This window comes from Aspergillus pseudoviridinutans (assembly GCF_018340605.1).
Source record: "Aspergillus pseudoviridinutans IFM 55266 DNA, scaffold_8, whole genome shotgun sequence".
In the NCBI taxonomy this organism is placed as follows: Eukaryota; Fungi; Ascomycota; class Eurotiomycetes; order Eurotiales; family Aspergillaceae; genus Aspergillus; species Aspergillus pseudoviridinutans.
This window is the reverse complement of record NW_025091288.1, coordinates 2,010,342-2,031,238: the sequence shown is the minus strand read 5'-3', so window position 1 is coordinate 2,031,238 and position 20,897 is coordinate 2,010,342. Positions and strand designations below refer to the sequence as shown.

Genomic DNA, 20,897 nt, shown 5'->3' with positions numbered 1-20,897 from the left:
TGTCTTGCTGGAAATGATGCAATCCACTTTTGCCGCCAAGGTGCATGGGAGTCTGGTGCTGGACGAGCTCTCTGGCGGCACCGACTTGGTTTTTTTCATCCTCTGCAGCTCCCTCGCTGGTGCGATCGGGAACTGGAGCCAGTCCGCCTATTCAGCGGCCAATTGCTTTCAAGCCGGGCTGATTCGCCGGCGGCGCATGCAGAACCGTGTCGGCAGCATCGTCCAACCCGGCGTTATCAGTGGCGTGGGCTATATTGCCCGCAAGGGAGCTGAGCTCGCCGAGTACCTCCGCAACAGCCTCGGGCGCTGAAGAGCTCTCCGAACGGGACCTGCATGAACTCTTCTCCGAGGCCATTATCGCCGGTCATCCCTCCTCGAATCGAAACCCGGAGATTGTCGCAGGGGCGCCAGTCACCGACCCGGTAAAGCAGCCCGACATCATCTGGTACCATTCCCCTTCACCTGGCACCGCATCAACTACCACATCCAGTCTCGCTCCGACGGCCCTACAACACAAGGTGAAATCCAGTCAATGAGGACGTGCCTGGAAACTGTGACCAGCATGGAGGCAGCAGACGAGGTCGTCACGGAGGGTTTCTCTCGCAAAGTGCGCAATAAATTCAATCTTCCCTCAGATGCCGCGCTGCCGCCAGACACGCGGCTCACCGACCTCGGCATTGACTCACTCGTCGCCGTCGATCTGCGGCGGTGGTTCCAAAAGGAATTGTTGGTGGAAATGCCCACGATGCACATCTTGACTGGGCGAGTCCATTGCCACGCTCGCGGCGGCTGCTGTATCAATGCTGCCACAAGCTTTGATTCCCATTGCGTGGAGTGTCGATGGCTTGCAAGGAAGTGGCTCCTAAGAACAGTTCTGGTGATGACATGTCTTCCAGCGCCTCGCGCTCGTCGTTTCCTTCGGCGGACCCGGTATCMAGGACCTCCTCTACTCCACGTTCATCAGCATCAGATGAGTACTAAGAGTCATGCGAAATACGGAGACCTCAGCGGCGGAAGATAAACAGGCGCGGGCTGCCTGTCTTAGAAGAATATATAGCAATACTTTCATAGCATGCATCTTCAGAGAAACTTTCAGTGTCCGCAAAATAAAATAGATAATCACAACCTAGCATAGAGACTGAATTTCTCACTCTTCTACACAGACGCTAATAACCATAGTTCAAAGATGCAATACCTCTGAGCGTCCTAAAAAGCTCATAAATAAATGTATATACTACATATACTACAATTAAAAAAAATAAAGAATCAATGACAAGGGTGGGATTCGAACCCACGCCCCTTTCGAGACACGGAAACTGAAGAATCAGTTTATAGGTCCAGTTCCTGAACCGTGCTCCTTAGACCACTCGGACACCTTGCCTTACCGATACTTGTGCTAGAATATATTGCTATAACCGGGAAAAGGAACACTCATACCTAAGTTCACAAAGCTCATTATGGAGTAGGAATGTATACCATTAACAAATAGAATAGGAATTTACAGAATCATTGTACATTCTCCGCCCTGCTTGAAAAGATAGGTTCCCCACCACATTCATACTGCCTCAGTGCTTGTGCATACCTGCCAATTGCCATCATGGGGAAACAATGCGAGCTATAGGAAGAGCTGATATATGTGCAGGCCGAGGAACCAGCCCTCGTCGACTGATCCTCCGTCCATGTTGCCCCTCCAACGAGTGTCTTGGTCTGTGTTTGCAGCAAATACTCCACGCCATTTCGCAGTACGCTCTCCATGGGTGGCAGGTAAGGAAGTAACGCCAGGAGTGCCAGAGCTGTCTGTGACGCTGTAGACTTCCCCCCTTTCTCTCTCCAGGAAACGTCCCCCCAGCCTCCGTCTGGATTGCGGACGCGCTGGAGCCAGTGGATCGCTTGGTACACATCGTCGTTGATACTGTCATCTCGCTCAGCCCACCTGTTGCGGTCTTTGACCCCGATGAAATAGGCCAAGGCGCGCAGAACAGCAGCTGTCGCGTAAATGTGGTGTCTGATGCAGCACCCAAACCAGGCCCCGCAGGGTTGCTGGATCAAGGATAGATAGTGTATTGCCCTTTGACAAGCAGACGCGACATGATCGATCAATATCCCTTGCCTAGCCAGTTTCTCGTTCCGTCGACTCAGCGTTAGAACCAAGCCGAAGGCTTCGAGGACGTGACCTGTCACGTCTGGCATCGACTGACGCGCAAGTGTATCTGGTGAGGTGCGATAGTCACTGCAGCATATAGAAGTCCATCCGCCATCTGCATTCTGTCGCTTCAGAAGCCATCTCAGAGCGTTGGAGACAAAGGCGGAGCGGACCATCAGAGGGTCCTGTCGAATGACTGCATAAATCGCTGCTGCCACATTGTCCACACGAAAAATGCGAGTGTCGAACGTCCTCGATGTGTTGTTATTACCCGCTGGAAGTAAACAATGCTGCAGCCATTGCAATGACTTCCTGAACCACGGAGTATCGTCTGCGATGCCAGCGTCTCCGAGGCCCGTAATCATCAGGCTGCTGTCGCGGAAGGTTGTACTCCCACTCAGCACCCTCTTCCCATTCTCATCCTCATATACAAAGTGTCCGAGATAGTCCAGACTTGTGCGTAGAGGATGCGAGTGGACCGAGTAACCCTCCAGTTTTAATGCAAGCATCGCCATGTGCAACGGCTGCGACCGATGCCCTGTACCTACGATTTCCCGCACTGTCTCAAGGACGAACCCAACGCTTCCATCGAGAGCATAGCGTCGGAGGGGAAATACGTATTTTAGCGAGTTCAGAAAATGCACAATCAAGTCTGTGGAGGTCGAGGCTATTGCAATGTCCCTGCAAGTGCGGGTTGGCAAAGCATCGCAAAAGGCTTTCTCTTGCGATTCTTGTGGTTTGCACCGCAATTCATTCAGGAACGCCCTGGCTGGGCATTCCTGACTGGGTAATGGGAAGATTGGGCGATGATGGCAGAGAATATGGAGAGGGATCAATGCTGTCCGATTCATAGCTGGCCAGCAACATATACTGCTTAGAATACGTTGGGGCAGGAATATCAACTCGGGAAGAAGACTTTGCACAGCATTCCAGGGATATAAGCCAAACATTGCAAGATGAATGCGGGTAATAAAGCAGACTTTTCCTATTCCCCCCGCTGCAAGGATGAACGATTGAGATTTACGCATGTGAGGATCTTTCCGCGAGACGCCCAAGATTCTCAATGCGAGATAGACCTCCACCGTGACTGAAAGGTTGTCATGGTCCCCTGGGTTGATGCCCCATGAACCGTCCGAGTTTTGGACAGAATAGAGCCATGAAATAAATGCATCTCGGTCTGTATCCAGGTTGATACCGAGAGCCTGGTGCGTGAGGATATGCTCTGCTGTTGTTGCAATGTCGTCGGTCCTGGTCTCTCCACGCCAGTTACCCCCTGGGTTTCTCCGAAGCTTGCTATATTGGACAGACAATCGAAGCGACCGATTTGCGTCTGACAGCAGGCAATATTGCTCTGGAGGGCAGCCAGCCAGAGCAGTGAGTTGCGTCCCCAACTCCACTGTACGAGACATTGTTATGTGGGTTAGTGTTGTCTGACTGGCGAACGGCGCGCAGTAAGTAGATGTATATCTTAACTCTCATTTCAGTACTAGTCTTATGCTTCTGCGGGCGTGTTTCTCATCTCACTGATGACTGCATACTGGACACTGGAGGCCTAACTACGCTTACACTTGGTTCTATTCTTCTGAGACGTTGTGCCTCTAGCTAGGTTAAAGTTTTACGATCCGTATACTGGCAGAGTCGACTACAAGTCCCGTTCGGTTGCTGGCTGCTCACTCCAAAAGACCTCTGACGTCTATAAGTTGGGATTTAAGATCAGCTGCTGGTTGCGGATATGACAGGTGTCATGGATGGTGGCTGAACCGGCTTTGGTCTGGATCAAGGAGGTTATCCTGGAATGTGCCGTGGAAACGAAAAATGTTCGCCTTCCATGGAATGGGACCGTCAGAAATGCCGCTTCCTTCATTCATGTTGATGTAGCTTAATTTTCTTCCTGTCAATAAAGTTTCTAACGGTCCTGCTGTACGATTTTGAGTGGGCCCATGAGCTTGATTATGCTTGATCCTCAAACGTCACATCAGTCTCACCCAGATGGCGAACGTCGGAGTAACACCAGAGATCAAGTCTTGTTTCTAGAAAGGCCCATGTAGGATTGTCTCTTTGATAAGCAATGAAACTATGCAAGCTGAAGAAGTCCATTGACCTTTTAAAAATGGCGCTTGTTTGACAAACAAGGAAGTAACTGGTGGGAGATAATATCATGTTCCAGCAACATGGCCTAGAATCGTGGCCGGACTATGTAAGGGACAGTGAGTGGCATGCCATCTAACCGTTGGAATTCCTCTATACCTCCTGTGCTCATATAGGAGAGTAATGTAGTACTGGAGGGTGTTTTGACCAACACAATCCTCCTACGGAAACGCTGGTCTGCCACTGATAGGTGCCACTGCTCCAGGTGTTCCAGATGGGTTCTGTCCAAAATTCTGTGGAAGAACAGCGAGTGTGCTGTAATAGGATAGACACTCGCATTAGTGATACTTCTACTGACAGGAAATGCCAGACAGTACTCCGTACCAGGGATCAGTGACGCGCAATCCGAATAAACTCAGCTTGACAGTCCATGGCATCTTCCCATCCTTACCGTTTCTCCTCTATAGAGTGCTTTGACCTCAAGGAAACCCTCTCTGACCGCGCGCACCCACCCTCAATGTAACATCACCGTGGCTTCTGAGGCTGCTCAAGGATTAATCTGACGGGTTAGCATTGAAAACGTCAAGCATGACGCGTACCTAAACAAAGTGTCCATGACTGAGAGATAGCAAATGACTACAGAGCAAGCCGTGCTGATTTTGTCGGACTTCCCACTACATTTATAAAATTATGCCGGACATTCTCCTCGCACACTTGGCAGGCCCCTTGTGTTGCAGTCGTTCCGCAAAACGAATACTCCGTGAGCATGATAATAATGGAAGCTGTACTAGGCCTATTCGCTATCCTCTATCTTCTACCACGCACCCTTGCAGTCTATATTGTCAGTTCATATACAATCTGCATCATATGCGAGCGCTTAGGCTTCATACCAGTCTCTGTGCTACACTACGAAGCAGGCGATTAGGTGAGAATCCCTTCAAGTGAGTTCGAAAGTGAAGGTTATGCTCACTCCTAGCTAGCTCTATTCGACGATGCTATCAAGCGACTTTTTACCCTTGTTGCGGGACGATGAGCTGGACGTGATGTGGAATGTGGAATGTGGATGAGCTTTGTGAATTACGCAGCTTGTTTGGTTCTCATACTGTGTCTAGTATGTTGCGATTGAGGGTGATAGCAAGGTCTGGATAGCTAGACAACTGCATCATTATGCGAAACTGCTGCTCTACAGATACTGGACGTAAAGAGACTTGGGATGGTTATCTTGAGCTCTGGTGGCCGGATCAGGAAGATACCCAACGAACATTTATAGGCAAGAATTGTACTAGGGAACCATGGATCATGATTAATCAAAGCCAAGTCTAAGCTGTAAGAGGCCGTTGCAACTCATGGTCCATGTGACAACCACAGAGATAACCTTAAACGCGGTCCATGGTCAGCGTATCCATGGGGCTGGAGTCCAGACAGGGTTGCATTCCGGATATTCCAGGCCGAGATAGACTCAATTACAGCGGGGAAATGATAAAAGTCAATTTCTGATTGCAGAGCAGTCTCGATACAATTCGACAACCTTGCAGTTATAGACCACCCAGGTTGTAAGAAGAATCATTGGTGTCGATGGCCACTACGCCAGTCTTTGGTCTTGCAGACGGAACCGGTGAGTCAACTTATCAGTCGTATTCAAAGACACGTATCCTTGTACGCTTGGCATAATTACTAGAGAAATGTTGTCAACTCAAGGTCTACCAGGCCTGTTACTTGAGACACAAGTACAGCAACTTCAGCCATGGCAGATAGCCAGGGAAATAACTCTGCACAAGGTTTGCCTCTCATAATAATAATACAGCCACACTTCTACCCCGTTTGCAATAATCCCTGCAAAATGTTGCTACGTTTCCGGTCAACCAAGCCATATGGCGCGAGTACGCTGCTTCATTATAGCTAATCCCGAGTGATGCCGTTCCGGTCATTGAGCCGGTAGAAACCAACTGTCTCTTGGCCGTGGTCTGTCACAAATATCTTCTTTCTGGCTGCCTCGCTTCGTATCATGGTCGGAAACAGACTGCCCGGGCCTTCGACGACGACAATCACGTCCGGGCTCTCTACCTCGACCAAATCCTTTTCCGGAGTATGCTCTCGGCAACTGGCATGCCCATGTCCGCTGCCTGTCCAAGATAAACAGGCGAGATCCGGGAGGCATTCACCGATTTCATGAGGACAGACAATCCGGCTTGTCTAGCCTGGGTGGACATACTCATCAACCCCGACTATGCACTGAAGTCCGTCACTCCACTCCATGCTGGCTCTTGCGAGACTTCGCGTTCTAGCATCAGGGGCGAATATCTTTTATCTAAATAACGACGGTCAGAGCTTGTTGCATCTAATCGATAGGCTAGACTGCACTCCAGTTCATTCTCATTGAAGAGTTGAAATCGGGGCTATCGGAGTCACAATGTACTGTGATATGTTGTAGCCCTCCTCAGCCTTCAAAGGAGTATGCTATCCTCTGTTCAAACGTCCATGATGCATGAAGATCATCTTGCCCCTTCCACCAGTCATCGTCTTTTCCCCAAGGCATGGCACGGCCCTCTCACACGACCACTCCCGTGACAGCGCAAGATTACTATTCTTGATGTCTGATGGCAGAACATACATGAGACTTTGTAGAATTGTGGTTCACTTGAAACTCGCTAAGTGAGCATGTTCTCGCCACATTGTCTCTTCGGAATTACAGGCTAAACGCAGCATCTTTACCGCTGTTTCATGATATCCTAGCTGTAGACACCCATATCTCCAAGTCGTGTAATAGCATCGATAGGAGTGATGCTTCCAAAGATAGCTGCAGCAACCACAGATTATCCTATATTTAGGACGGCGATACCTATCAGACCAATCCGAAAGCCCATTCCCCAGCAGTTTCTCATGGTCTCGCCATGGGGACTGACGGACAGACGGCTGAACATAGGCAACTATTTCCAAGCGGATCCACACTCCACTCTCCTATCAAGCTCTTTGCATGGCTGCGTCAGTGCTTCATCTTGTCTCACTTTAATCCACATAAGGTATTGCATGCTCCACAGTATACGGACTTTGACCCTATTGGTTCTATCAGGGGCCTCTAAGCAAGAGTCGTTACTACAGAAAAATAGCACCCCCGGCTGCTTCATTTCCGATTCAACAATCAGGGGACAGAGACGATGCATTTCCCCGAATTAACCGCCATGGATCCACCAGCAAGCAAGGTTCTGTGGCATAGGGTTATGCTGCTAGTAACTCAGCAACCTTATCTCAAACAGGTTCGACCTAAAGCACAGACCAAGATGACGCGTACCGCTCACTAGTCACTATACAGCTGGACAAATGACTCGTCTCGAATGGCTTTAAGTCCAATGTGAAGCACTCGCGCCCAGCCCGAGTCAGTGACGCTGCCAAATTCGTATTGGCTTTGCTTGGCGTTGGTTGTCAATCAGAAGCAGGTGGCTTGCTTCTTGTTTCATTTGCCTCCAGCCGTCCCGCCCAATGTATCACTAGCCAGTATCAGCTGTCCCCTGTACTCGTCAGCGTTCACATTACCAGCTTGATACTAGCGGGCACCAACGCTGGCAGGACGATCCCTGGGCCTAGATGCGGATTCATCGTGTCCAGCCTGTGTAAGGTGGAATTCTGCAGGATCGAAGCAAGTGTGCATCCTTCTTTCTCTTCGTTTCGAATATTTACGATGTATCTAGTCTCCACCTGACGATCCCTCTGAAGCTGACGTGTACCGGCATCGGTGGCTGCAGTCCTGAAGCTCGCGGAGGAGATTGAGACACAGAAGGGTCATCCAGCTCAACCTGGCTCAGTATGGACATGTAGCGTCCTCCCAGTTAGCCCAGTTCGGAAACCCCCAGTCAACGCAGGGAGTCGACCAGCATGCCTATTTAAATGCAGTCAAGGCCCGCTCCCAGAATGCCTTTTCCTACCCATAGTCCCGGTGACTGAAGAATCTGACAACCCAACTTTCCATTCCTTTCAGAATCCACACTCTTTAACCTTCAAGGCCTGGTTGCCAACTTCAATCCTTCAACTTCAAATCCAAAAAATCTTCTACTTCACCAAAACCGTTCGTTTCGCCAACGTCACAATGAAGCCTCAGACTGCTGCCTTCCTTCTCAGCCTTCTCGGTTCTACCTTGGCCGCCCCCATTCAGCACGCCGACAAAGGTTCCGATGTGAAGCCCACTCCTACCGGACATGGCGCTCCTGGCGGATTCCTCACTGGCTTCCCCTCCGGTATCCCATCTGGCATGCCGTCCGGTTTCCCCGGAGGATTCGGTGGTGAAGGCCAGAAAGGCGGCTCCTTCCCCACCGGTGCCGTGCCATCCGGCGCTGTTCCCACTGGTGCTGCCCCCTCGGGCTTCCCTTCCTTCGGTAATGGTCCCGCTCCCTCCGGCTCTCCCCAGGGTGAGGGAGACAGCAGCTCCTTCGGCGGCCAAGGTGTTCATGCCCGCTCTCCCGAGGACTTTGAGGGCTCAGGGGCCGCTCCTTCTGGTGCTATTCCGTCTGGAGCCATGCCCACCGGGGCTGCTCCCTCGGGCTCTGCCGGTGGCTTTGGTGGTTTCGGTCATGGTGGCCACGGCGGTCACGGCGAGGAAGGCTCTGGCCCGTCCCCTACCGGCGCCATTCCCTCCGGAGCCGCTCCTTCCGGTGCTGCTCCTTCCGGCGCTGTCGGAGGCTTTGGCGGCTTCGGACAAGAATCTCAGAACTCTGGGAACGCCAAGTTCGAGTCCTCTGGCACCTCGCCTTCTGGTGCTTCCCATTCCGGATCGGCAAGCGGCCATCACGGTGGCCACCCCGGTCATGGCAAGGGTTCTGGCGCCTCTCCTTCCGGTGCTGTTCCTTCCGGCGCTGCTCCTTCTGGTGCCGCTCCCTCTGGCGCTGCCGGAGGTTTCGGTGGCTTTGGACAGGGTGGTGAGGGCTCCGGTCCCTCTCCAACTGGCGCTGTTCCTTCGGGTGCTGTCCCCTCCGGGGCTGCCGGATTCGGTGGTCAGGGTCAGGGCCAGTCTCCCACCGGTGCTGCTCCATCTGGCGCTCCTGCCGCCCAGCCTACTGCTTAAAGCCTCAACAACCTTCTGGGGAGACGGTAGGGGATCTACCCTGGAGCCTCTGGTCAAGCAATCGTCTTTCGATCCTAGTCTATATGTAATATGCTCTGAGGGGACTGGTACATGTTCGATAAATTGTGGAACAGATTTGGTGTATTATTCGAGAATTCAGAAAACTTACCTTCCATCATCATGTGCTCAAGTGTAATCTAGTAATTGGGCCCTGTTTCTTCGTGATTTTCTTGATAGCAGCGGAAGTCGTATACCACGATGGCAGTCAATTCGGCTGCATCCAGGATTGTTAGAGAATTTTGCGCTTAGACATGTATGTTCTATGTGGATATCCTCATTCCAAGTATCTATCTAATTTACCTACAATTGTATGACTAGGAATGACTTACACTAAAGGCCAAGCTATAGGAGAAGTGCATTACATATGTCACTCCTTGTAACAGCGCTGGTCGGGCCATCTTCGCGCCTGCCGCCGTGCTCTGGGCATCAATCAGTCTCAATCGAACAAGTCCACGTTGTCATGGGGACAAGAAAAACATACCGCTAGGCTTGTACTTCTCGCAGGTCTCGGTCCGTTTCACCGGCTCAGGCGATGATGACATCCTCGAGCAGCATTTCACCACAGAAGGATGTCCCCGGCCCGGGCAAGGCAGTTGGCTGATCGATCACATCTGCTTGCAATAGGCCGTTCGCACATGGGAGAATCCCAACCACTGTAGACAGCATTACATCGACAGGGTCTCGCCCATTTCACCTCGAAATTGCTTTCGGTGTTCCAACTCAACCCACAATTGTCGGGTGTTTCTCTACATCTTCCAAGTAGAACATGACGCGGTCCACTAGTATCCTCCTTGGCTCGGCCTGATCATCATCGCTCAGCGCATGCGAGGCGTTTGGGATGATCGTACTGTTGCCGTCCCAGCAATCGCCAGCTGCCAAGGACCATCGCTTCAATAGAAGCTCCTTGTCAACCCACGGCGGCACTGACTGATCTCTTCCGGAATATAAGACCAGCAGTTTTGACCCCAGCAGTCCCCGAGAGCGGAGCTGGCCAAAGGTCGCCTGTATCTGGCCATCGCTGAGGTCGGAGCTAAACATATCATCTTCTTCTGGTTTTTCCGGACTGTCTGGACTAGCCAGGCTCAGAAACCGTCGACTGCTCACCGGCGTTGAGCTTGGATACCCGATACGGGTGGTTACCGACAGTGGGAGGATGGTATCGAGGGTGTTGTCGTCTTCATAAGGGGTAGATCTGGCGCGCGCAATAGTTCTCTGGTAAATATCGCGCATTCTTTCCGGGCCGTCCCTGTCCGTTCCGTCTCGGATGACCCAACTAATCGCTTCTCGGTCCGAGACAGGCGCTTGCATGATGGCTCCGTCAACAGGAGGCCGCGTGAAAGGTTCTACTGCCGCATCCTTGTCCAGCACAGGATGTCGCAGTCGCGGATTCGCACAACTCAAATAATGCATCACGTCTTGACTGCCCGTCGAATGACCCATGATCACAATTCTCCCTGCGCCGAATAACCCCTGCTTGTAATCTCGAACATACTGCATGCAGCGCGCAATCTGATCGATGTCCTTGCCCAAATGGCCCACTCCCCAGCCGCTATAAGAAGAAGAGAGGATAGGCGAGAAGACGGACCAGGTTGTATATTCCAGCGCCGTAATAAGGTCGGTCAGGTATTCGACAGTGCCGAGTCCGTCTCCTAGGCCGCCGATGAACACGAGGGTGTTTGGTTTCCGAACGAGGCCATCAGTATACTCGAAAGCGACCAATCCTTCACACTGTGCAATTGGATGTATTGTTAGTGTAAAGAACAAAAGCTTGTCGGATGGAGCAGTCCCTCTTACTAACATAGGGATGCAGAATACCAGCATGGCCCTTGGTACGTGGTTGCCGCAAGGGAAGTTGCATTTTGCGGTCGCAAGTTAGGAGGACTGGCAGAAATGTACAGATTTTCTTTCCGTGGACTTTGCAGAACCAGGAGAGATGATACAGGCAGTGACGAAGAAAACATCGATTGTTTGGTTTTTAGACAGTGAATGGAAGTGAGGGAAGAGTCGAACTGCTCTGGCGCGTGAGAGACACCACCAGCCCTCCCGGGAAAACCTCGGCCCGCAGCTGATATGGGCTGGATTCGAGGATGAGGCTGTCAAATGAACATCAGTGCGTGCATGCGTATGAAAGGACAGCCAGGTATGCCTGCGTCTTTATATGCTACAGTCTACGAATGTCTACAACTCTATCCCCTCATATGACCCGGTCATGTCAGGATCAGATAAGATTAGATGCAGTAGGAAGCTAAAAGTAAGCAAGCTTAGCCCTAACCCAATCGGGCATCCGTCCTGGCCACAGAGGATAAAGGACAATGATTTTTAGATTGCTGACTATCACAGCGCATGCCCTCATCCACCTTAAGGCATATCGACATATGATGAAAAGCACGGGCCTGGGTGCTAGGATCTGCTTGGATGCTCTACCGAGGTTACCCAGATGAGAATAGTTTACTACAATTACTTTGTGGTGTAAGGAGTATGTACAAACTATCGATGTCTGACTGTACCAGCACTACCATGTCAACCCCTTCAATTTTAACGGAACATGGAGCAATCGCTGCCCTGACTCTGTAGGCTTCGGCAATCGTCCTGCCCGAATGTTCATCTGCAGTGACTGGTGAAGCAGCCTCGGCTCAGCCAGGTTCGAATCACGTTCCTTCCGCAGCGCTACAAACTCCTCTTCGGTGACGCCTTCTTTGAGGTGTTTATTTTGCTGCCTATGATCCTGGACGCTCAGCGAGGGGACAGGTTCCTTGCGCCCCTCGGGAGGATAATCGTGGCCCGTCCAGATCCTGACGTGATCTGGCAAGCCCAAGACCTTCCGCCCTGAGTGATAGAGGTTGGTGGCACTGCCGCCGGGGAAATCACAGCGCGCGGTGCCAATATCCGAATGGAATATTAGGTCGCCGCAGAAAATATTGTCTAGCAGGTTAAATTAGCCAAGGTGAAAAGTCAATGGGCGCGAGTCGGCATCTTACCTCCAATGCGGTATCCCAAATGGTCTGGCGTGTGTCCCGGAAGATGAATGGCCTTGGCAGTCAAATTGCCGATATTAAATGTCTCATCGTCATCGAATAGTTTGTCAAAGACGCCTTCATATTCCTGCGCAGGAATGCCGTATCTTTGACCAAACAACTTCTGCACCTGTCCAATGCGCTTGCCGATCCCGATGGGCGGCGGGTGGCCTTGCTCCTCGGCCAAACGCTTCTGCAGATAGGACGCTGCGGTGAGATGATCTGCATGTGCATGGGTCTCAAGGATTCTGTCGACTTTGTATCCCTTCTCCTTGACCAAGGACAGTAGCGCGTCAGCCGAGTCCGTGGTGATGATCTGGGTGGCGGGGTCATAGTCCAGGACCGGATCGATGATTACGGCTGCGGATGTAGTTGGATCAGCGACCACATATTGCCAGGTGCCTGTCTTGCTTTCAAACACATTGTGAATTGTTGGTTCTCCTGGTTCCATGGTCGCAGTGCTGTATGTCGCTCGAACGACGGTCCCATTCAGGGAACGTCTGTGAGGAGAGGTGCGTGTATTCTGAGAACGGTATTGTGACGATGGACTTGCAGAAACTGATAACGATCTTACAGGTCCTTTTCCCATGGTGCAAGCCGACTTCTTTGCAGCTTGATAATGGAGAGGACGCAGGGGCACTCGGACTGCAGTGGAAGGAGCCCACAACAGACCCGCTGTTGCTAGCCAACTTTTGCAGATTTGAGGTTGAATGGATGTCATGTCCAAATGTGTGTGTGCTGCATGGCAGAATCGAAAGATACATGCAAATTCGAAGCTGTTTATACTTCTCTCGGTCTCTATGGAACAATGCATCGGGGATCTGCATCCACTCGCCGATCCAGTCACGTGATAGCTCAGTCGGCGACTGACTTTTGATGCATCCGTCCGTTATGACCTCACTCTTTATGCAGCTGACATAATATAGGGGGAAGCATAACGTGGTCGCCGATGGAGTCTGGGTGGGCCCACTTGTCTTATCTAAGTTCCTTATCGCACCATTAATAATCGCTCCTGATTGCGACATCCGGGGGCCCTTTTTATCGTTGTATTTTTGTATCGTCGTGGTGTCCAGTCTAACTCCTGCTTTCCTTTTGTTCACCCCCCTCCAGTTTTGTTACATCACTTATTTTCTTATCATGTCAGTCGTGTTTCGCAGTCGCGTAACAGTGGCAGCTTCTGCTGCTGCTTCTCGCTCAGTACTTGCCGCACAGAATGCCTCAACGGTAACGCGGGGTTTTGCAACAGCTGCAGTGAGCACTGCGCGCAATCACAGGGTAGTCGTGGTTGGTGGTGGTAGCGCTGGTCTCACCGTCAGTCATCAGTTGCTCCGCACCGGAAAGTTCTCTCAAGACGACATTGCGGTGGTCGATCCCGCTATCTGGCATCATTATCAGCCCGGATGGACTCTGGTTGGTGGTGGTCTCAAGAACAAGGAGGATCTGCGACAACCCCTCAATGGCCTGCTGGATCCCAAGCTCAGGTTCTACAACGACAGTGTGCACACATTTTCTCCCGAAAACAACTTCATCACCCTCGCCAATGGCGACAAGGTCAACTATGAGCACTTGGTCGTTGTCCCCGGTATCAAGGTCGACTTCAACAGCATCAAGGGTTTGCCTGAGGCTCTCGCAGATTCGAACTCGCTCGTTTCGTCCATATACGGCTATAACACCTGCGACAAGGCCTACAACACCATCGAACAACTGCAGAAAGGTACMGCCATTTTCACCCAGCCGGCTGGCGTGATTAAGTGCGCAGGCGCTCCCCAGAAGGTCATGTGGCTCGCGCTGGACTATTGGAAGCGTGCCGGTCTCTACAACCCCAGCAATCCCTCGAGTGGAGCAATCCAGATTAGCTTCGCTACATCTCTTCCCGGAATGTTCGGTGTGCCCAAGTACAGCGCCAAGCTGGAGGAGCTGCGCAAGGAAAGAAAGGTGGAAGGACTGTTCCAGCACGATCTCGTCTCCATCGATGGCGACAAGGCGACTTTTATGCGTCTGGACGGACAGGAGCAGGTGACCAGGCGGTTTGATCTCCTACATGTCGTGCCCAAGATGGGAGCGCATGCGTTTGTCAAGAACAGCCCTCTCGCCAATGAGGCCGGTTTCGTCGATGTCGACGACAACACCACTCGCCACAAGAAGTACGGCAATGTCTGGTCGGCCGGTGATGCGTCCAGTCTCCCCACATCCAAGACGGCGGCCGCGATCACGGCACAGGCACCCGTGCTCGTCAGCAACCTGCTGAGAACCATGGAGGGCAAGGAGCTCGACGCCTCATACGACGGTTACACCTCCTGTCCACTGCTGACCGAGTACGGCAAGGTCCTTCTGGCAGAGTTCAAGTACGCGGGGGAACCCAAGGAGACGTTTGGTAACTTGCTGGGCATCGACCAGGCGACCCCTCGCCGTGCATTCTACCACCTGAAGAAAGACTTCTTTCCCTGGGTCTACTACAACTACATGGTGAAGGGCACCTGGGGCGGTCCCAAGGGCTGGATTCAATAGACTGGATTTGTTTGCATGTATGATACTAGGTTATGGAACAATAGAATAATTTGAGTTAGAGCGAAGCAATACCAAGTACCTTTGTTCTCCGATCCGCATTAGGCTATGTCCATAGAGTTTAACCTCTGATTGGCGGGTTCTTTGTAAAATCACGTACGATTTAGTCCCCACAGTCTCCAACTTTCCTACAGTCTCCAGATTCTTTCTTCTTCAGTTCTTGCTTCTCAGCGACTCTAGAATCTGGAGAACTGTATCTCAAGATTTCTCTCTATGTCTGCTTGTTTCAATTATTTCAGACTCTCTGCCACTTGCAAGCTGCGCCTGCAATACGGCTGATCTTCTTTGTCAACTGAAACAACCATGACTGTATCGGCCGAGTACTTCCGAGACTCGGCCGGGTGACGTTCTCGTCCGATATTTGCTCATGGAATACTGCAAAGAATGTTCTACAGAGCTCTCAGGATCCTCTTCATCATGGTGTTCCCCGTGGCAATCCTTGAATGTCTCAGACAGGATCAGGCAATAATATGATTGCCGCAGCCGAGGGCCGCTTGGCCGGGACACTATCACATTCCAGTCTCTTCTTCGGCTTCCTGATTATGACGGCCCCCTCAACCTGGGACTTCGGTTGTTAACCGAGTCGCCGACCGAATTACCTCTCCTGTTCGCTCGTAGATATCAGTCGATTTGACAGAGACTTTCGAGATTGAAGTGGAGACTCGCTCTTCCCAAGTTGATACGGCCATCCCGCAAGTGGCTCTGCGGGAGCCTTGCTTGGACTGATGAGGTTGAACAGACTTCTCTGTTTTTATCAATCGATGTCACTATCTAATCAGTTGGTCAAGTCGTCGAGGCATTGTTCGGAAAGTGACACGGTATGTATCTTTTTGATCGAGGGAGATCTCGCATCATACTGTCTGAAAGAGGTGAAAGCCTGCACTGAGAGGACTACGTCTCGCGTAGCGGACGGATTCTTGGCTGGTTTAATCAAAAGCAACCAACGCAGGGACTTGTTATAATGGCGCTTGTTTCTAAGAGCCGAACACAATAGGCGCGCGAACGCATAACCAAAAAGCAGCCCATTGCTCCATTGTCCATTCCACAGTATCGTAACCTCGTGCAATTAACGCTGCCTATCTACAGTGGATTTTACCATGTCCCATCATTTTTCATCATTTAAGCCACACAATGAGCTCACTCCTTCTCCTCATGGGTCCATCCAAGAATCCTCTGTGCCTTGTCAACGGCAAAAAAGCTCTGATTCTTGGACATATCGCCTCGAATTTCAGCTCCGGGATAATACTTCCTAGCCAACTCCTCCGAGGGTGTGCCTTGAGTGGTAGTCGGCGCCACGATGTTAAACACCTGGCATCCCTCGAAGTTGTCGCTCCGTTCCACAGAAAGCAGGCACGCCCGGGCTGTCGCTTGAGGGTTCACCCAGCCCCATAACTGCTTAACAGCAGCATTCTCCCAATCTTCTTGGTGCTCCTTCTGCACATCCTTGAGCGGTGCAACCTCGTGAATCCGCAAACACGCAATCTTCATTMCAGGGAACCATGTCGCGAATGAGCGTGCCTGAATCTCAGCTTCCTGCTTGGCCAGCGCATAGGAATCCGTCGGCCGCTGCGGTGCGTCTTCATCCACGGGGAAGTAGTCAAATTTGAGTGGCTGGTTTGCATACGCCAATCCCACGGCGTTCACCGACGAAGCATAGCAGAATCGCTTGATGCCTAATTCAGCTGCGGCGCGGAAGCAGTTGAATGCAGAGTTGACGTTGTTGTTGTGGACTTTGTGGTCTGGCTTATCGACCGGGTCTGGGATTGATGCAAGATGGATGACGGCATCGCAGTTTTTGAATGCTTTGAGGCAAGCCTCATAGTCGTTAGCAACGTCCGCCGTCGCCATTTCCGAACGGGGCGTGCCGTCGTAGTCGGTGTCGGTTCGGTTGATTTGCACCGTGGAGTGGCCGGCATCAGCGCAAAGCTTGACCACGTCTCGGCCAACAGAGCCGCGAGCGCCAGTAATTGCAATTCTCATGTTTCCTTCAGTTGAAGTGAGTGAGTATTTTCTAAGGATCTGTGTCTTAGTAAGGTGTGATTTGACGTTCGGAATCCTCGGTCGGTAGCTTGTGAGGACTGAGACGCTCCGCGTTGAGCAACGACAAAAATGTATACGGACAGGTAAATTTGGCCGTAATTGAAAGGCTACGGTTCTGGGTATACAGTCCATTTTTATCTCTGGGCTTGGTGGTTGGCACGATATATCAAGCCTTCCCTTGATTTGTATAGAACATGGAATGACATCAGGATGATGATGTCAAGGTGGGCAGTCCACCCTAATTGGAAGCAAGATACGCATCAGGCAACGCTGGACAGGTGGGCCTAGATTCTTGGATTACAACAGAATATCTTGGTCGTAGGCATTCCTCGTTTGAGGAGAATTCTGCTTTTTTTATTATCTGTAAACAATGATGGATATCAGTATGAGCACGCTTTTCCCAGATCAACTATGGCACGTGACCTGAACATCCTCGTGAAATGGGAGACAACCATGATCTACTCGTCAATCTGCAGTATTACATTAATGAACGGGACTTTACAGTCGTAAAAGTGTTTATCCTTTGGCTCTCTCAATTAGTCGAGACATGATTGCACATGATCAGGTGGACCTTGGATGGCAATAGTATGGAGTGTCTACTCCGCATAGATATATATTTAATCACTTTCTGCTCGAGCGGTCACTGGATAGGATCAATTCGATCGGAGTCATATAATGATACAGAGCTAAGCCGAGTGGCTATAGGCACCGAAATTTGCATCAGAGTTTAAATCGACCTAATTCCAGCGTGGTGATGCCTGTTCGAGTTCATATCGAGGCAAGATCTGGATCAACTGCATTTTTAGTCTATAAAGCAAAACTCTCTACCTTTTACAACGGGGCACATAAAAGGCTATTAAGAGCTAACTGTAACTCCAGAGACCGAATTCAGTCCTCAATCAGCTCTTTAGCGTGATGCTGGCAGGATCCCTATTCCTAAATTTAAGCTCGGCGAGAGCGATACTCTCCGGTTGAATTTTGTTGGTGTCGGGTGTCTATCTGATCTGTTTCCCGACATAGTTGCTCTCAATAAAAGTGTTACCGACCTGACGGAAGACCTCTTGACGGGCATGCCTTTGCACGGAATCGCTGAGTCTCTTTTGCCTAAACTTGATTTGATCCTGAAGCTTCTGCAGTTTCTTACACGCTTGTCGCCAGCCTTGTTGGCGGCTTTGAGCTGATCGTACTGACTGATAAGCTCCAAATCGTAGTTTTCCGCGTTCCTCCAACCCTCGTTCAATCTATGCCTTACCCTCATGAGAAGAACGTGAGATGTAGGGTTGTCAGGGTGTTTCACCATAAACAGTTCAATGTCTTTCCATTTCAAAGCGTCGTTCTCGTGAGTATAGCCAGAAGATTCGATCAATGTTCCCGGTCGAGCGCTTGTTGAAGCCATCATCTTTCTGATAGTGTTCAGTTGAAACATACTTCATATGGCTAGAAAGTTGATAGGACACCAAGCGATCAGATGATATGCTGTGAATAGTAAGTCATCGACATCGAATGGAGGTTGTTCCGCCGCGCTCAATGCTCATGTTCATCCGATAGTATCCCGTTCACGAGCTTAAGTCATTGCAGAGCAGGGCCAGAGGAGACGTATAAATAGCCTCCTCTCTACGACTCATGGTGCAGCCGACGCATCGCTATGTTTAGCTGACTTCCTTCAGAGGTATGCCTAAAATAGGTAAATCCTATAATATGAAATGTAAGCTAAAAAATACAGCACGGTGGAAGGGCCATAGTTCGAGAGATGGCCACAGTTTCTTGACAAAAGACCACGCTCATCATCTTTACACTGGGAGCACCTAATTATCACGTATCCTTAACACCGATAAGGTCGCCGGATCGAGCCTGGCACTGGTCACTTGTTTTCTTTTTCCTTTCTTTCTTTGTTTTTCTTGTCCCTTTTTTCCCTGGTCCCCTCGCTCCACTTCCTCCTCCAATAGATGTCTGCCTCAACTTATCTATAAATAACAGATGGGGCCAAAAAGGATTGACTTAACATAATTCATATAGAGCACTTCTGATTGGTGGTGGTCTCATCACATCCCCGACTCGCCAGGCATAGGATTACACAACCTTAGCAGTTAAAGATCATCCTGAATCCAATAGGCACAATTCCCTGCTTTCCACCCAGAGTATTATAAAAGTTGACACTGCCACTCTGAGTCTGCCATCCACTCAGCTCCACCAGGAAGCTCATGGGATCCGAGCATGTATTCGAGGCAATGATGGTCTTCGATTCGGCCGTCGTCGGCTGCGTCGGGAAGATGTACGTGCCGACCATCTCCCTCCTTTTCGGGGGGTTGTTGTACGTAGGCAGCGAGGAATAATCCCAGGGGTTCCAGGGATCAGTAGTCCAGATATCGACCTGGGTGGCGCCCTCGGCGATCTGGTTGGGTTGAGTCAGGGCCGGGATGTCGATTTCCAGCATGCAGCCAGTTGCGTTGATCGGGATGTAATCGAATGACAAGGCGGAGATTTGAGTGTTATACGGGGGAATCCCGGCGCGGCTGAGAGTGAACTGCTGGCCCGGGGAGGCATTGTCTGGCGTCGAGACTCTCAGGACGTCGATGACGGATGGGCCCAGAGTGCCACAGGATCGAGGGACGATGTCCTCGGTGGGGGTGGGAGCGGCAGTTACTGCGGCTAGAAGCAGGCTGAGAAGAACAACAGGCTTGAACATTGTGGTTGAGATGTTGGTGAATTGGTAGGATGCCAGGTCTTTGTCTTAAGTTGGGCTTGTTACTCGGACCAGTGGACCGGATGAAGACGACTATTTATGTCTATGGGAAGGCCATCAGATGCTCAGCCGGTGTCTGAGATATCCTCCAGTAGTGCCGTTGTAGTGCATCTCGAGGCATTCAAGCTTGAGTCGACAACCATGGATTGTGGCGTCCAAAGCTTTGGTCATATTGTCACACAGCGTACATCGAAGCTGATGGCCTTTGCAAGAACCACCCAAATTAAGACAAAGTTCTGTAATAAGTACGAGATTACCACAGAGAAACCGGGTATGATGTCGTGCACGAGCCATAGACTTCGACTTGTCTCAGATGATTTGATCAAGGAGACCAAACCGGGTTGCCTTAATCGCGCTGTCAGACTGCCATGTCTTACACCCCGTCTTGGCAAGATCTGTGAGAGACCTTGCATCGGACAGAAAAGCATTGATTATAGGACGGCAGTCACGCCAATTGTTAGGTCCCTTGGTCTGGAATGATCCTCATCATGAGTTGACCGAAAACGTGGCTTCAATCACCTGATTGAAACCCTGGCTCAGCCCGCAAGCCGGCACGGACATACTTCGAAATGTCTTACTGAATGTCTTATTCGACATCAAAGGATTCAAAAGATTGGTGCATTGCTCGTATATAAGCGAATGGATGACCAATGGCGATGTCAACTGGGGCTTAATACGAGCTTTCCTGGGAAGGATTATTAGCGGTGTGGATCTGGATGAGGAGACTCAAACTTAAGTCAAGAAGTGACCAGAACCTCATAATTAATGCTATAGTACGCGGATGTCTGCGGTTAAGCCAAAGAATTGACACATGGCTAAGCGCAAGGCAGCTTAGACATGGGATGAATGTTCTTCGAGGGGCAGTGAGAGAGGACATATCTGATTCAGTCCTTACACTTTTCTGCTGCACAATATGCATGAACGATGCATCTGACAGCCACAGTTCTATAAGTAGCATACATTCGATATATCGGAAGCTGTGCATTCAGCCTCTCAGTAATTGCCTAATGACTGGTCAGCTGGTCATACTGCAGTCTCTGCCTGATGCTCTATGACATGAATGGTCTAGTCTTTTCATGCTTGTAGGAGTCAACTACCTATATTCAACGGTCGTCAATGCACATCTGCCCCTTTCGTGTAGTAGTACAACTTGACCCACTCAAAACCGTCTGTTATGTCAACAGGCATCAG

General features: G+C 50.7%; 8 protein-coding genes and 1 non-coding gene across 9 annotated transcripts; 3 read left to right on the top strand and 6 right to left on the bottom strand.

The window, feature by feature from the left end:
- Positions 1 to 13: 13 nt before the first annotated feature.
- Positions 14 to 1,021, top strand: Asppvi_010802 (beta-ketoacyl reductase; the record flags this gene model as incomplete). The annotated part of the gene is made up of 3 exons (XM_043306638.1): positions 14 to 220; positions 270 to 422; positions 491 to 1,021. 3 exons carry the CDS (start codon positions 14 to 16, stop codon positions 1,019 to 1,021), a joined length of 891 nt encoding a protein of 296 aa, XP_043162573.1.
- A 249-nt stretch (positions 1,022 to 1,270) lies between these two features.
- On the bottom strand, positions 1,271 to 1,381 carry Asppvi_010801. Its single transcript has one exon. It is a non-coding gene; the product is annotated as a tRNA-Leu (tRNA).
- Positions 1,382 to 1,506: 125 nt separating this feature from the next.
- Asppvi_010800 (putative squalene-hopene-cyclase) lies at positions 1,507 to 3,552 on the bottom strand (the record flags this gene model as incomplete). Its single annotated transcript, XM_043306637.1, has 1 exon — positions 1,507 to 3,552. One exon carries the CDS (start codon positions 3,550 to 3,552, stop codon positions 1,507 to 1,509), a length of 2,046 nt encoding a protein of 681 aa, XP_043162572.1.
- Positions 3,553 to 8,312: 4,760 nt separating this feature from the next.
- Asppvi_010799 (extracelular proline-glycine rich protein) lies at positions 8,313 to 9,284 on the top strand (the record flags this gene model as incomplete). The annotated part of the gene is made up of 1 exon (XM_043306636.1): positions 8,313 to 9,284. One exon carries the CDS (start codon positions 8,313 to 8,315, stop codon positions 9,282 to 9,284), a length of 972 nt encoding a protein of 323 aa, XP_043162571.1.
- A 780-nt stretch (positions 9,285 to 10,064) lies between these two features.
- Positions 10,065 to 11,202, bottom strand: Asppvi_010798 (putative esterase; the record flags this gene model as incomplete). The annotated part of the gene is made up of 2 exons (XM_043306635.1): positions 10,065 to 11,072; positions 11,143 to 11,202. The coding sequence occupies 2 exons, from the start codon at positions 11,200 to 11,202 to the stop codon at positions 10,065 to 10,067; spliced, it is 1,068 nt and encodes a 355-aa protein (XP_043162570.1).
- A 654-nt stretch (positions 11,203 to 11,856) lies between these two features.
- Asppvi_010797 (MBL fold metallo-hydrolase) lies at positions 11,857 to 12,809 on the bottom strand (the record flags this gene model as incomplete). Its single annotated transcript, XM_043306634.1, has 2 exons — positions 11,857 to 12,266; positions 12,323 to 12,809. The coding sequence occupies 2 exons, from the start codon at positions 12,807 to 12,809 to the stop codon at positions 11,857 to 11,859; spliced, it is 897 nt and encodes a 298-aa protein (XP_043162569.1).
- Positions 12,810 to 13,495: 686 nt separating this feature from the next.
- Positions 13,496 to 14,866, top strand: Asppvi_010796 (NAD(P)/FAD-dependent oxidoreductase; the record flags this gene model as incomplete). Its single annotated transcript, XM_043306633.1, has 1 exon — positions 13,496 to 14,866. The coding sequence occupies one exon, from the start codon at positions 13,496 to 13,498 to the stop codon at positions 14,864 to 14,866; it is 1,371 nt and encodes a 456-aa protein (XP_043162568.1).
- A 1,194-nt stretch (positions 14,867 to 16,060) lies between these two features.
- Positions 16,061 to 16,903, bottom strand: Asppvi_010795 (NAD-dependent epimerase/dehydratase family protein; the record flags this gene model as incomplete). Its single annotated transcript, XM_043306632.1, has 1 exon — positions 16,061 to 16,903. One exon carries the CDS (start codon positions 16,901 to 16,903, stop codon positions 16,061 to 16,063), a length of 843 nt encoding a protein of 280 aa, XP_043162567.1.
- Positions 16,904 to 19,043: 2,140 nt separating this feature from the next.
- On the bottom strand, positions 19,044 to 19,649 carry Asppvi_010794 (uncharacterized protein; the record flags this gene model as incomplete). Its single annotated transcript, XM_043306631.1, has 1 exon — positions 19,044 to 19,649. The coding sequence occupies one exon, from the start codon at positions 19,647 to 19,649 to the stop codon at positions 19,044 to 19,046; it is 606 nt and encodes a 201-aa protein (XP_043162566.1).
- Between the last annotated feature and the right edge of the window lie 1,248 nt (positions 19,650 to 20,897).